The sequence below is a fragment of the Nesoenas mayeri genome, assembly GCF_963082525.1.
Source record: "Nesoenas mayeri genome assembly, chromosome: 11".
Lineage (NCBI taxonomy): Eukaryota > Metazoa > Chordata > Aves > Columbiformes > Columbidae > Nesoenas > Nesoenas mayeri.
Genome location: NC_137563.1, coordinates 4,451,068 through 4,466,218, shown reverse-complemented (window position 1 = coordinate 4,466,218; position 15,151 = coordinate 4,451,068). Strand labels below are relative to the sequence as shown.

General features: G+C 41.6%; 1 protein-coding gene across 1 annotated transcript in view; it reads left to right on the top strand.

Moving 5' to 3' along the window:
* LOC308044471 (cell surface hyaluronidase CEMIP2-like) overlaps window positions 1-15,151 on the top strand; it is a gene marked incomplete at both ends in the record, with an annotated part of 52,622 nt that overhangs the window by 14,172 nt on the left and 23,299 nt on the right. The window contains 9 exons of the mRNA XM_080351204.1: window positions 457-662; window positions 2,262-2,331; window positions 2,968-3,096; window positions 4,110-4,195; window positions 5,553-5,684; window positions 5,805-5,840; window positions 6,664-6,816; window positions 8,559-8,736; window positions 12,897-13,112. Coding sequence (XP_080207330.1) covers window positions 457-662; window positions 2,262-2,331; window positions 2,968-3,096; window positions 4,110-4,195; window positions 5,553-5,684; window positions 5,805-5,840; window positions 6,664-6,816; window positions 8,559-8,736; window positions 12,897-13,112 — 1,206 coding nt within the window. The remainder of the gene's footprint in view (window positions 1-456; window positions 663-2,261; window positions 2,332-2,967; window positions 3,097-4,109; window positions 4,196-5,552; window positions 5,685-5,804; window positions 5,841-6,663; window positions 6,817-8,558; window positions 8,737-12,896; window positions 13,113-15,151) is intronic.

Here is a 15,151-nt window from a genome sequence, read left to right as displayed (position 1 = left end):
TCATTAATATAAATTACTTCCCATGGTGCATTTCAAAGAATTTCTTATTTTATTTGGGAAGTGTTGCAGTCATGAAAATTTTTGGATTAACCAGACTAAATATCATGCGAGAGACATTTACCTTTATGTAGATATTTATTCCATAACGCTGAATCAAATATTCTCTTCTAGAGCTGAGGGCAGTTTTAATTCCCGTATTTTGCAATTCTCCTTTAATTATGCATGTGATCTACCTCAGAGTGATTTTAGTAGCAGTTTTCGCTGTATGAGATCAGCCCACAGTTGTGCAAACCTCATGTAGTTGGAGTCAGTGCCTATGTGGGCACTGCTTGCTATGCAGAGGGCATCAAAACTACCACATGAGTATTTCAGCCATTTATTGATAAGCAAAGCACATCAGTTATAGTTCCTGCTGCTGTTAGTGTTGCAATCTATGGCCTCTATACCTTTTTCCAGGTAAAAGACACCATTGGCTATGACACTCTGGGGCACTGTTTCTTCCTTGAGGATGGGACGGAGCAGCGAAACACGTTTTATCACAACCTTGGCCTCCTCACGAGATCAGGAACGATCTTGCCATCGGATCGCAATGAGGTTATGTGCCTTGCTATCCGCAGCCACGTCTATGGGAATTATGTCCCTGTGCCAAGCACCGACTGCATGTAAGTGCTCCGGGAGCTGCAGTCAGATTTTGGGCTTATAGAATCATTTCAGTTGGAAGAGACCCTCAGGATCATCGAGTCCAACCACAACCTATGTTGTGCTCGATAGCTGGGTCCCAAAGAACGCCATGGTGAAGGTTTTGAAAGGTGCTATTTGATTTTAAATGAAATAATTGTTGCTTTTTCTATCATTTCTCATTTTAAAATAGCTGAGCTACCTGACCATGTTTTGCATGTGAATATATCTATTAATACCTGCATGAGTCCTAGGCAAGGAGTATTTGCTGCTGGTTATTCCTGACGCTGTTTCCTGAGAATCATAGATATATTAGAGCACTTTGCTCATTTCTGAACCCCTTTCAGCTCTTTTTAAGTAGGTTGTTGAAGTCTCTGTGAAATCTATCTCACAAATACAAGCCAGTTCAGCCCTGGTATAGGCTGACAAAAATATATCTTACTACAAAGGGAGGATTTTGCCTTTTTTCAGTGGGGCTGGAGCATCTAGACTAAATTGGTCAAGAGGATGTAAGTGCATGAATACCTAGAGAACACCAGGAGATTTAGTGAGAATGCAGAGATTAGTATAAACCACAGTGAACATCATTTCACAATATACAACATTCCGGTACAGCAGACTCAAGTTCACTTCTATTTTGGCAACTGATGAGCTGTAACAGTGGACCCAGGTGTTGGCCCAGCTAGTGTTTGAGAGTAAGAACACAGTTTAGCCAAGGAAATCTGTATTTTCATATTTGTGGACAAACCCAACTTATTTAAATTTGCATAAATATACCATTATTGAAATGCTAAGGTTGATTGTATAGTTAACCTAGATTTATTTTGCACCTGTTTAGTGTTTCTGTTAATCCCAAGTATTGTGGATTCTTGATTATGTGATAGTTAAGGTGCTTAAAAAAATTACGGAGATTTTTTGCTTAGAAGGATCAAGTTAATTGGTATGGTCATGAGAAAAGATTTGCAATGTTTTTACATGTGTTCTTTATTCCTGCAAAAGATGATATCAAATAAGTAAGATAACTGATAATATTTTCATAGCTATATCTGGCGTCTGTTTTTGCCACTACTGATCTTCCTTCTGAAGCAAAACCTTCTTGAACAAATATCAAAATATTAGCTCCTTAATCTCCTACTTAACAAACTATTGGCAACTTACAAGAACATTCATTTTGTTTTCCATGTAGAAGCTTTATAAATCCATAGAGAATCCCATACCTCCTGCCATTGCCCCCAAACTTCCAAAAACAACCCAAATTTCACTTTTCAGACATTTTCCAAAGCTGTTTAGCTAAAAAGAAAAAAGACTTTGCATTTCCTCAAGCTGCATTTAAGAGAGCATGGATTTTGTGTTAATGGTCTCATATAATTTACAATAGGTTCAGCATGTGGCTCCATAAATGAACATGTCTGACATCACTAGATGCACTAGATGTTTTATTTTCCTTAAAGAGTATCATTAAAAGGTTGTGTGGAGTTTTAAAGTCTGTAGGAGAGTTGTGGCTCAAGTCCTGTGCAGTGCTATAAAAACGATCCCTTCCTGTTTGGTGACTGCTTAGCATCATTTTGATTTTGATTTTTCAGGGCTGTCAGCACATTCTGGATTGCAAATCCGAATAACAACTTAATAGAGAATGCAGCAGCTGGTGCTCAGGTAAAATCATTTAACAGCAAGAGCTGTACTTTCCTCCAGTTCCCATATATTCTACTCTTATTGATGTCATTAGTATGAGGGCAATGACCTTTTAGCAAGCCATCGTAAAATTTGAATATGTATTTCTGCAACCTTTGTATCCGTTAAGAACAAGTATTTTCCTACAGTTCTCATTCTGGAATCTCTCCCAGCTGTGGCTGGAAATGGTGTGTGGTGTCTCTTAGCAAATGTTGATTTTTATTAGTAGTTAATAGTTAAATGCCCAATAAAATTTTATATCTGTAGATCCAAATATATACTCTCTTTTTGTTATTATCGATGATGTTCACCCAAATCCTATTTGTGTTTAATGTGCCTGTATAGAGAAGGCTATGTTTTCTAATAAACCATCTGAATTTCAGGCACAATATATGCACTTTTAAAATCCATGTGTGTGCCCTGGGGGCCCACTGTCCATGCCAAAGGCTGAGCTGGGAGGTGTAAGAGCACGGGCTGGTGTGTGTCCCCTGGGACTCACACGTGTTTGGCAGGCTCAGGCTGGGAATTGGGCCAGCAAGTGGGAAACCATAAGTCCCCAGGATAACCTGTATCATTAATTGTATTGTCCCATTTCCTGGACCTCTCTTTCTCTTTTAGGATGTTGGGATATGGTACATCTTCCACCGGGTTCCCACTGGACAGTCCAAGGGGCAATATCCAGAGGGACAGGCTGAACATACCCCCTTGGGAATATTTTACAACAACAGAGTCCACTCCAATTTCAAGGCATGTGGATGATTTTTCTATGTTTCTGTCCATATAACAGTATGGCATGGGACTGACCATGCATGGTGCTCTGAAATCAGATGATCACGCGTGTCTTACATTTTGATAACAGCCTTTTAACACAATCAGGTTTTGGGGGTGATGCTCTTTCTAATGATTAAAGAGGGAGCTGAGCAGAATGGGGGTCCCGTTTCAGGTGCTTCAGCTGGGTGCCTGTGTTAGAGGGAGGTGGCCAGGCCATAGACAGACCTGCTTCTAAGTGAGATTTAAGGAATGGTGGGCAGCACACTGAGCAGTGCTGTTGGCTACAGTGGTGCAAGGATATAGGAGGATGAGCGAAAGTCATTTGTGCCAGGGCCTGCTCATCACCTTTGACAAACGAGACCAAAAATTCAAGGGTAATTCCAAGTAAAACACTTTGCCCCAAATGTACTGTTGACATGAAAACGTAACCTGTAAACTATGAAAAGCATTTTTAACTTGTTTTTCAGGATTCTAGATTGAAATCAGTGCTGTTCTCTGTGCCTTGTATATTTTACATCTTGGTCCATGACAGCTGCTGCTCTAGCCCAAAGTCTTTAACTTGGCTACAGCAGCTCATGTTCTCCTTTGACTGTCGGGGGACTCGTCACTCTGTATTTAAAACCTTACTTCTTAACAACAGTCTTTTTTCCAAAAAGTTATCAAGAGCTTGGCAGAGTCCCTTATTGCTTTCTGCAAGGGAGAGCGAGCGAGTGGGAGTTCAGTGCTTTGCTTTGGGTCAGAAGACAGCCCAAGATGCTGATGCATAACATATGGTGGGGCAGGCTCTGTCCTGACTTCAGCAAGCTCCATCCTGTGCTAATGTCATGCTGATCGGTGCCAAGTGACACCAAAAGCAAGGAGAAAGCCCAGGCTGCAGGAGCTCGCTGTGCCTGCACGCACTGCCTGCCTACGTTCATTGATAAAAATCTGAGATCTCTGGTCTCTGTTGGGCGGTCTGTTAAAATAATCGGAGTTGTGTGCATTTTTAGGCTGGTTTGTTTATTGGAAAAGGAGTAAAAACAACAAGAGCCAGCGCTGAGGATCCCCGAGAGTATCTCACTGTCGATAATGCCAGGTAAGCACATGCTGTATGGCTGAGTATTTTGAATAGTTGTATTGCTGCTTGGCTTCTGCATTGTATTTAACAGATCATTAATGCCTCATTATGGCTGGAGCATCTGAAAAAAAACACACACAAGCTCTCTCTGATGTGTAGAGGCAAATACTTCATAGCTACGCACTGAATTGTTTGTATTATTGCTGACCAAGAATGATACGCGTGCACTTGAGGTTATGAGGACTAAGCAGCAAAGCACATGTAAGGGGATCCAGATCCCATTAATCTGTTAGTGTGTTTGTAAACTCCAACATTTCTTATTAATTGCTTAAAAGAACTTACATCTGAAAGATATAATAAGAGACTGCCGAGACTGGTCTAGTATTAATGAACAAAGTAAAGTAGCCTCAAAGCTTTTTGTTAGCTGCTTTAAAAATCTCTGAGCTTCCTTTTGCAGAGTGGAAGCAGGTAAATTAAAGCCGTTTTCTCACCCACTGCAGCCCTGTGGGGCTGGATGAGGAGGATGTGGCAGAAATCAGCCATTGCTTCTGGCCAAGTCTTGGCTTTTTTTTTCCTCCTCTGTCGCACCCTCTCAATGCTCCTGTATGGCTGAAAGGAAAGGGTGACTTTGCCTCCTTTTGTGAGACTTCCCTCCCCTGGCCACCCCATTGGGCACCGAGGTGGCACATCCCTGGGGACATCAGCTGGAGGAAGTAGGAGGTGAAGGTAGACTCAAAAAAAGCAAAGATGATTTTTTCCAAACACAGCACAGGTCTACCCTTAACAGACATTGTGGCAAGAAATAGCCTGAAAGTAACTGAGAAGTGCCCAATTCCCAGGGCGAATCCTTTTTTTCATATGACAGCTTCTTTTTCAACAGAGACAGGAGCATATGGAGGTCTGGTCTGCACATGCAAGGAAAGCAGCTCCAATTACTCCGTTATCTTTGCTGAATGAGATTCTTGAAAGTGCCTAATTGATTTTCTAGCATCAATTCAGGGATTCTCAATGGGCCTTGTAAGGACAATTACACAAGGGCCCAAGAGACTTGGGGAAAATGTTTTCTATGCTTCTAAATCACACTGAATCAAATTAAGGAGTAACCATGGGCCCATTGAAGTCTAGCAAGAAATCTCCTGTTGATTTCTCCAGGGTGAGAATTTCATGCTTATGAATGTTTCTTGTTTTCTGCTTTGTACCAAAGCACAGAGGTGAAATCAAGCTAATAGCTTGACTCCATTCCAGGGCATATCACCTCTTTAGGCCCATCAAACTGATATTTGGAAGCCAAATGAGGTCTTCCAGGCATGACCTCCTCTGTCTGAGGTTGGTTCCTATGTCTCCTGCGCCGCATTAACTAAGCTCCTTCCTTCAGGTTTCACCCACATCAAGATGCTGATCCTGAAAAGCCGCGAGTTCCTGCCATGATTGATGGTCTTATTGCTTTTAAAAATAATGACCACGGGGCCTGGGCCAGGGGTGGTGACATTATTTTCCGCAACTCGGGGTAGGTTACTGTAATGACGTGTTATTCCATTCCCCTCGCAGCAGACATAAATAGGTCTGTACGCCAAATTCACTGCAGACATTCCTCCCTGTTTACACTGTTGTGTTTCTCCTGTCCTAGGTTTTCAGACAATGGAATTGGACTCACTCTGGCAAGGTAATTTCTTAAAATCTACCTTCTTCCATTTTTTCCTAATGTAAGAGGCTCATGAATGGAAACCGAGACACTCCCCTGGTAATTACTCTAAGACATGAGAAACCTCATGTTTGCATCACAGACCACATCAAGTCTTCCCTTGCACAGCCATTAATACAAGGGGCAATTTACGCTTTAATTCTCTTTTCCTCAGCGTGTCTGGGGAATACATTGTAACTGCTGAATATTTCCTCTTGGACCGTAGGTCCTGAATCAGTAGACTAAACATCTGGCTCTGCCTTCAGGGAGACTTTTCTTCTGCTCTAGCCTGGTGGAGCAGCACCACTCATAGCTCCTGTGCTGCTGGGGCAGGGTGGCTGGGATGGTCCCACCTGGTGGCACAGCAGGTGTCCTGTCTCCTCTGCTGGTGTCTGCCAAGCTCCTGCTGCTGTGATCTCAACCGCTCTTGCAAAAGACCCGCAAAAATACCCGAAATCTACTGTAGGCAATGAGAATCAGTGATGTTTGGCTCTCACTTCAGGAATGTAGCTAGAAAGTACAAAGCAACTCAATACAGAGAAATTATATATCTACGTATATGGTGTAGAGCTGGTTTTACCCAGACTGAGTTACCTGTATTACTGATGTGTGAGCACTGAGCTACCTCCAAACTAACTTGCTGGTTTCTAAAGAGATTTTAAGGCAAGTTGTTATATCGGCACATGCACTTTTTTTTTTTTTCCAAATTAAGAAAGAAATTCTGCTGTGTCTGTAGTTTAATTAAAAGTGTTAATTAATTGGTTGCGCTGTACTGCATAGTTACCTCTTGTTTCTTTGCTCATAGTGATGGGACTTTCCCAACAGATGAAGGCTCCAGCCTGGAGGTTACACACTCCATTTTTGTTGGAGAAAGCAGCAACGTTGGCTCCCAGGGAGGCCAAAACAGCTACTGGGGAAAAGGGGCAAATGGAGAATACAGAACACTGCCCAGAAACAAGTGAGTTATTCTTCTGCCATTTCTTCTTGGCCTTAGCATAAACTAGAAGAAAAGCCTGAGGAATTCATATGACTACCAACAAGTAATTTATACTGGGTGTTTAAATTATTGTACAGGCCAGAAATAATAAGCATCTGAAAAAGCTCACCCTGCAGGCCAACAGCTTGAGAGCATTCTTGACTGAAAGTGTTTTGATTTAATTTTCTGCTTAATTTATTAGTCACTGGAGGATGGATTAGAGAATCTGAAAGATACCAAATGGCTTTTGTGTAGTGCTTCAGTAGCACAGTGTCGAGCTGATGGAGCAGCTCCCATACGCCATGTCACCATCCCTCCTGCCAGTGTAGCTGGGCAAACATGGCCAGTTTGACAAAGGAGAAACCATTTTTCATTATTGCATCTTACTTCTCTTTCAATAGCTGTATGTTATTTTCTGTTTTGGTAGCCTCCTGTCTAGCAACCATGGTGCCTACCCACAAACCCACAGCAAAATGTGCTTCCCCAAGCTGAAATTCTACCCTAATGTATGTTTTTGATGATGCCCACCAATTGTTAATCCCTTTGCAAGGAATATAAAGCTAAGGAATAAGCAGTACTCAGCAGACATGCCATGCACACAGCACTGACTATACATGTCTCAGCCATAAGTGACAAAGTACTGGGATCTATGTAGGACAGCAAGAATAATCAGAGCTATCCTCAGTCATTATTGGTGGTGTTATTTTAATTGCAATTGCAAAAAGCTCCTTTGCGGTTCAAACAAGGTCTAATCATCTGTGAAATTGTTAAGCAATGTACTCTTGGAAAGGAATATGCCAAAATGTCTGATATCTGTCCTGTCATTACACCGTAGTGCAAAACAGGATGTAGGGGTTGTACCAGACCAAACTACTGGGATAACAGCTCTGGAAATTGAAGAATTATTTGGTCAAGAAACACTGTTTGTGCCTGTTTTTTTCCAATTGACATAGTGTTTCTGAATTTCTAGAGACAACCAGTAAGGAAAAACAGCCTTGGTGACGCCCAGGGTGGAGAGAGCCTGTATGACCATGGGATGTCCACTTTGTGGCTTTCATGCCTGAACAACTCTGTCTGACCTCCATAAGCATCGACCCACCCTTCCATGCCACTACTAGTCAACTTCATTACTGTCTGCAGACCATGGAAGGGGCAGGTTCTTACCTGTGACTCTAGTGGCATCTCCTCTGATATTTTGACACGTCCCTGGACTGAAATCGCTTTTCTGTATGAAATGCTGTGGACTAGGTCCTAAGGATCTCGCATGAAATGGCTTGTAGGGAGAGGAGAAACTGTTCTGCACCACTCGGTACTTGCTTCCACAGAGACATTTGCCTCCAGGGAGTCTGACAGATATTTTTTCAATCATGCTCAAGTTTTCCTGAGAAACTCGACTACCCTGGAACAGGAAACCTGATGGCAATGCTGCCACACAGCTCCTTGGGTCTTCCTTGTGATGATGAACCCCTGGGTTGCTGGGGACGAGTTTTGAACTGCATTACCCCAGCTTAAAGCCTTAGGCAAGCTCATGAGTCTTTTTTTTGGCTCTTGAACCTTATCCTGTAGAGCATGTTTAGCAGAGTTTCATCTTTCATTAACTGTGTCCCAGTTTGGGGAAAGGAGAGGTGGTTTAGCTACTTGTTAGTATCTTTCTGTGTCTCAGGAGAAGACTCAGTTTACTCAAGCTTTTAACACCGGATTGTGTTTGTTTTTAAATCTCACAGGACATTCCCTATTCGTGGATTCCAGATTTATGATGGGCCTGTCAGGATAGCAAAATGCACTTTCAAAAAGTTCACCCCAACTGTTGACAGATACTCAAGTGCCATTGGGTTCTTCATGAAAAACTCCTGGCAGATAAGCCCCCAGAATAATGTGTCGCAGATCCTGATGGAGAAAAGTGTAAGTAAGAAAAGCAGGAATGCACGCTGTTAGATGGGCAAGTTTTTGAAGTGGTGGGAGCATTTCCAGGTGGTGATGCATGTTACATTGGTGCATACTTTTGACTTGTTTTGCAACACTTTTTTTTTTTCTTAATGAAAGTTATTTATAAAGCAGTAAAATATGAAGGTATCTTATGACTGGGCAGACATACATTACAAAAGCTACATTAGAGGAAAATGTAATCTTCTAACCAGGAAATCCAACCTTAGCTGGTGTGTCATTACCAGCTTCTATATGCTGAGAACGTTGCGAGGACCCAGTCTTAGAGGTTGAGTGGAACACAAGAGAGATGTCAGGAGGCAGTAAGCTGCTATGCAGTTCTCATATAGAGGTAAACAAATGCACTTAGAAGCAAAGCTGTGGCCCAGTTTCTGGGATCAGCAGTGAAATTCCTGTTGAGCACAACAGGGACTTCCCTTGAGCAGTGACAGGAGAAGGGGGCTCTGTATCTGCCTTAAGAGGAGCCGTAGGATGCTGAGCAATTCCTGTCCTTGTCTTGGGTTCCTGCAGGGATCATGACCCTGCACACTTGGCTTGGGAAATGACAGATTCCACCTGGCTGGCTCCCAGGGATCATAATTTCTCCTTAGCTTTTTTCAAACAAGGGCCATGCTTGTTAGGATGTCCATGAACTGTAGTAACTTTGGCTTGAGGTTTGGCTTTATCTTGAGGAAATTTCCATTGCTCTGGGATTGACCAGTATCATTCTCTCTGGCAAGCAGTTAGTTTGTCTGTCCTCTCTCTGATACACTTCAGACTGACAACAGGAGGGTATTTCATGAAAGGACGATGTTGATTGCAGTCACTTGACTGTTTCTCTAAAGAAAACACAGTTCCTGTGCATTTCAGTAAAGATAACTTAGTTACCTTAGATGCTTTAGGGAGCATTGAAACAAGAATAAGGGCTAATTTGCCATACCTTCTTTATGTCCTTGGGGAAATGGTTATAAAATGATCATGGGGAACATTAATGAAAAAATCAACTTGGAACCAGAGAGGGGAGCTTAAAGAAAAATGTATGATGAAGAAGTTTGATTGGTGGACTGAAGAGAGTGGGAATTTTCCTCCAGTAATGGGTGCAGAACTCTGTCCAACAGAATGGTTTCAGACAGATGGTATCTGTGCACATTAGCAAAGAGGATGATTAGCTCTTGAATGGCTGAAAATGCAGCTCTTTAGTACAGTTGCACCATTTGCTGCCAATGAACCTGTTAAATATCCCAGCTTTTTTTGTCTGAGAGGCAGTTTAGTACTGCAACGCCTTTAAGATCTGAGGTTCTGGGGATAAAATTGGTCAGAAGACTTACTAAATACTTCAGCGAAGCAAATTAAAATAATATAGTGTCAACTGATCACAAAAACCCCCTAGTATATATCACTATCTCAATAATTATTTCTTGTATATGTATTTCCAAGAAATATCAATTTCTGAAGCTGGTATTTTGCCAGCTTAAAAACCATTTATATTTGTAACCACCTGCATCCCAGCACTTTTCACTTTGATTCTGTTTTATCTGGATTGAACCCAGATGTGCTAAATCTGATTTCAGACTTGAAGGACCATGGTTAGTTTATTGTTTCAATGCTAATTACTATATGGGACAATATGTCTTTGATTAGTTAAGATAGACCCTGTAGGCTGTTTTAATTAATTTTCCATCTACAGGCTTCATTTTATTACTTTGTGAAGGCTAGCTAAGTATTAATTCCCTGAAGGACAATCATTTTACCATTGTTTTTTAAGAAGAAATTAAGCGTTACTGCAAGTTGTGTAGTGATGACAAAACTATTAGTCATGCGGAAGGAATAATTGTATAATTGATCAGACTAATCAACGGATCGGTTAGACAACAAATTCATAGGGCCAGTCAGGTCTTGTTTAATTCCAGCATAAAATTCACAGTCAAGCAGAACAGAAGACCTGAACATTCCCCTCCACGAAAAGTATCCTAGTTGCCTTTCTGTTGACACACTTAAATCTCATATATTAAGATATTTGTGCATTTATAGAAAGTGTTTTCCACTGCAGTTTTCATAGCTTGTCTGCATCTGTGTTAGGTGTGCTGCTTTTGGACAGGTTGAGTTAATGTATTCCTAAGAGATTATGTACTCGTGTAACCATCATCTGTCAGGTCTCCCTGTTAAGCTTCAGACAGGTAATTCAAGTAACCTTAGTGCCATATCACTCCCAGATAGTCCACACATAATGAAAATCAGGTGTCTGGATAGTAGTGTGGTGGTTAGACATGACCTGTCTCTGCGCCCTCCTTGAGCTCATTCATGGTGAGACTTGACGAGCTGAGTCTTTTCTCTATTCATGGGCATTCACTTAGGAAAAAATATCTGTTGCCATCGCTGTAACTGCAAATGCAGTGCACCCCATCCCTCAGCACACAGAAGTAAGGTAACCTTGAGACTTATAAAAGACATGGCACTGCTCATTACCATTTCCACTTTGTTTCTGACTTTCAGACTTTTTAGAGGAGAATATTAGAGATCAGACTAGCGTTAGCACCAAAACCGTCTGCTGCTGGATGGAAACACTGAGGGTGTTAATCAAATGTGAGCTGTACTGGCTGTGCCTCCGTTTGTTTTGAAGTTCAACTGACTTTGTTCTCCTCCCCAGTGAAGTGCCCATTTTCATGTTCAACTCCAGAAATACACTGTCACGAAGTATTTACAATGGAGCTTTGAGCTGCAGCACAGTGTTTACATTTTTTTAATATCTCCTCTTTTATAAATTAAAATGAAAGAAAAAAAAACACAACAAAAAAACCCCAGAACTAACTTTTGTGATCCTTTTACTTTGCCAAGTAGCCCTTTGGGCAAAGAATTCCTGCACTGCAGTAAGAAAAGGTTTGAAAACAGTCAAAAATAGACATTAAATTTCCATGTGTTTGAGCCTCCTTTAAATGAGACTGCTTCAGGTGTTTGTTTATGAGACTCAGACAAGAATGTGGGAGAAAAATTGTTCTAGGCTCTAATTTATTTTGAAAGGAATAAAGACTTTTATTCTGCACATAGTTCTTGCTGCAGTGGTCATTCTTTTTAAGGCAATGGGACTTTCCATCTAACTCAGAATCACAATGACCCTCCTATTCTCCTAAGCTGGTCTGTTTATTATTGTTAAAATAAAGCCTTTAAAGTCCTTAGTAAACTTGCAGCCTAATCCTGCTGACCTTAATTCTTACTCATGTGCAGAGTCCAATTAAAAATAGTTGGGCTAAATGAAACAAATTACAGTCTTTTGGGTCGGCATGATCCAGTTGCTATTTATGCCGTCTGCTTTAATACACATTGCTGCAGGATTCATTTGGAGTACTTGACCTGGAGTAATTATTTTCTTGATTACTTCAGAACTTAATTGCCATACACTGTAATAATTTTCTCTGCAGACATTAAAATATTCCATGCCTTTTTCCTGAACATCTGCAGTTCCCTTGTTTTGCTGGATTTTCATATCAGGACAGATTCTTTAACTTAGCTACTGAAAACTCTTGAAAACAGAGCTATGAATAATGAGGATAATGCTGTTTCCTGTTATTTCTCTTTCCTAGATAAATTCTTCAGGGGATATTTTAGAATGTGCACAAGAACCAATTCTGAGAATTGTTGTCACTTTTATGAGCTTTACAAGGTTTTAGGGGAACAATTAGAAAAAAAATGGCACTCCCAGAACTGCTTAGAACAGCCATTGAAGATATATGAGAAAATTCCCCAAATATGGAGTGATTTTTGCTTCTTTGATCACTGCTGTCATGTTCCTCAGTAAAATTCATAATTTTACAGTACTTGTTCACTCTTTGAGTCATCCTCTTCCTTTTGCCACTGCACAGTTTATTGCTGTGTGATTCCAAGGAGTACACAATTGTGTGGATGCATTTCAAAGAACCAGAAGTCCAATTTTAATGAAAATATCTCCTGAGATTAAGAAATGAGGGGGAAAACCAAGACAGTCAGAAATGTTTCTAAATAGAAGAGGCAAAACCAAAACTCTTACACAAACAACAGAGCTTTCTAGTTCTTGTTGTATCACTGTTTTGGCTGTTAAAACCCTGCAAACCCAAGTCCTTGTTTAGAAATAACCAATAACTTTTCTTCTTTTTTTCTCCTGCTAGGTTGGACTGAAAGTGTTTTTTGGCAGATCTGGTCAGTGGTTTGGAAACAATGATAATGATGGTGACAAAATGTCTGTCTTCCATGACCTGGACGGCTCAGTGACAGGGTATCCAGACACTTTTGTGGGCAGAGCGGACAACTACCTGCTGCGTCACCCCGGGTGTCTCACTGTCCCCCGCTGGAACGGGGTGATGTGCACTGGGAAATTCGCACAGGTAATGTGGCAGCGTCGCTGGGTGCATTGGGTGGGTGTCCTCAGGTGGTCTGCTGAGGGGTGGTGGAGTGAAGCCTACTCAGCCCTCCATAAGATAAGAGGTGAATAATGGATTTGGTGTAATTTTACTGTTCTCAGTGTTATCTGCCTAACTCCAGGCACTCAGTCTGCAGCTTGTGGCTGTCAGGAGTCCCGTCTCTTCCCAGTTGCCCACAAGAAGCTGCAAGTTGAAATCTAGCTGGGGGACAGTTGGGCATTTTCTGGTTCTTGCTTCCAGGAGCTTGTCCACTCTGTCATGGATCAAGTTTCAGTAGTGGAAGATGTTACTCCTCTGATACATCCCACTGTGTTCAGGATGGTGAAATGGTGGTTGAGACACAAACTCACACTTATTGCCATCCAGAAATCACTGGCTGAGGGAGGGTTAGTCTTGAGTCAGGGTGGTCTTAAACCTTCACAGCAGTTTTCTTCAGTAAACTTGAGTTAGAGACCCTAACTGAGATGTCAACACCTTGGTAGAAAGGGCTGCAAATCCCAGGTAACATTTCAGTAGGGAAAGAAAGAGGAGAATAGTAGATGGAGGGAAAATGTGACCTCAAAATCAGATTGTGGTTCACTGTATGTTGCTCAAATTTAAACAAGTCCTTTGTGTGGGGATAGAGTGTACTGTAAATACATGACTCACCACAGCTTTCATGCTCACCTTTATGAGACCGCAGATGGCTCTCCTTGCTCCTCCACTTCTAAAGGATGTTAATTTATTTTATTTATCCAAGCCTGTTTTAAAACTCCAATTACTTGGACATCTTGCCAGGTCTCCTCTCCTTGTATTAAGACTCTGTGTGGTGGGCACATGCAGCACCATGTGGTTTGGGGTTGGGGAGTTGGTACTGTGAGCCCTCATGCAAAATGCTGCTTTTGGAAGAACCATTATGTTCTTGCAACCCCAGAGAACAGCCCTGGACTATCAGATAAACACTGCAGTGGCGTGCACTGCTGGATGGGAAAGGCAAGAATGGAATACAAAGTGATCTTAAAATAAGATCAGAGTTCATGAGATACAGCAGGTGTTATTTACTTAATTATTTATTTGTTAAGAGCCTTCTGTGTGCTTGGAAACATGCTGCAAACTCCTGTTTCATTGGGAGTCAGCAGACATTGCCCAGACATCAGCAGGTGTGGCACATGAAACTCTACCTGAAGCCACTGAAGATCAGGCAGCATCAAAAGTGCCTCAAGAGGAACAGGCTGTCCTCAGCTTTCCCTTTGTAACATGCAGTACTGTGAGTGTGGGGACTAGCAGAGCCTGATTTCCTACAGCTGCATCTCAGGATGGGTTTCAAACCTAGACTCATGGATTTTTTTCTGCGTTGGGAGATTTCTGAAGGTGCTTCTTCTGTGGCTTCTCTGATGTGTGGGCTTGCACTTTGGGCAGTCAGACACAACACTGCTTCCCCTTTCTCCAAGGAACTTTATGTGTGAAACTTTTAGGAATGCAATTACCTTTGAGACCTCTATGCCTACATAATATGTGCACAGTCAAATCCAATTATGTATTTCTCCTTAAGCTAAGACAACGATATGCATTTGCTTTAGTTGCACGGTAGAGAGCAGGAGTTGCTATTTAAGTGTTTAGACACCGGATTTATGCACTCTACTTTGCTATCGACTTGGCAGAAACAGGATTGGGCTCCTATGAAACACTCTCGCTGAATCAGGGTTTTGTGCTTGGTGCTTATTTTTGCTCTGTGTCTCTAGAGACATGATATTCTCTGCTCTGGCACCCTAACAGTTAAATTCAGAACTGTAAACAAGTAGGCAGTTATATTTTTATTTCTATTAATACCGTCCTGGTTATGGCACTCTATGTGGTGAGGCAGTTTTTCCACCATAGAAAATTTCCTTGGCGAGGTTTAGGCAAGCATAAACATTTGCTTCTCTGGGATCCATTACTTACCAGCATTTTTCAACTAATCAGCATCCAGCAGGATGAGTAAAGCTCATTTTAAATGCTTCACTTTATGGGTTTTGGGTAGGGAA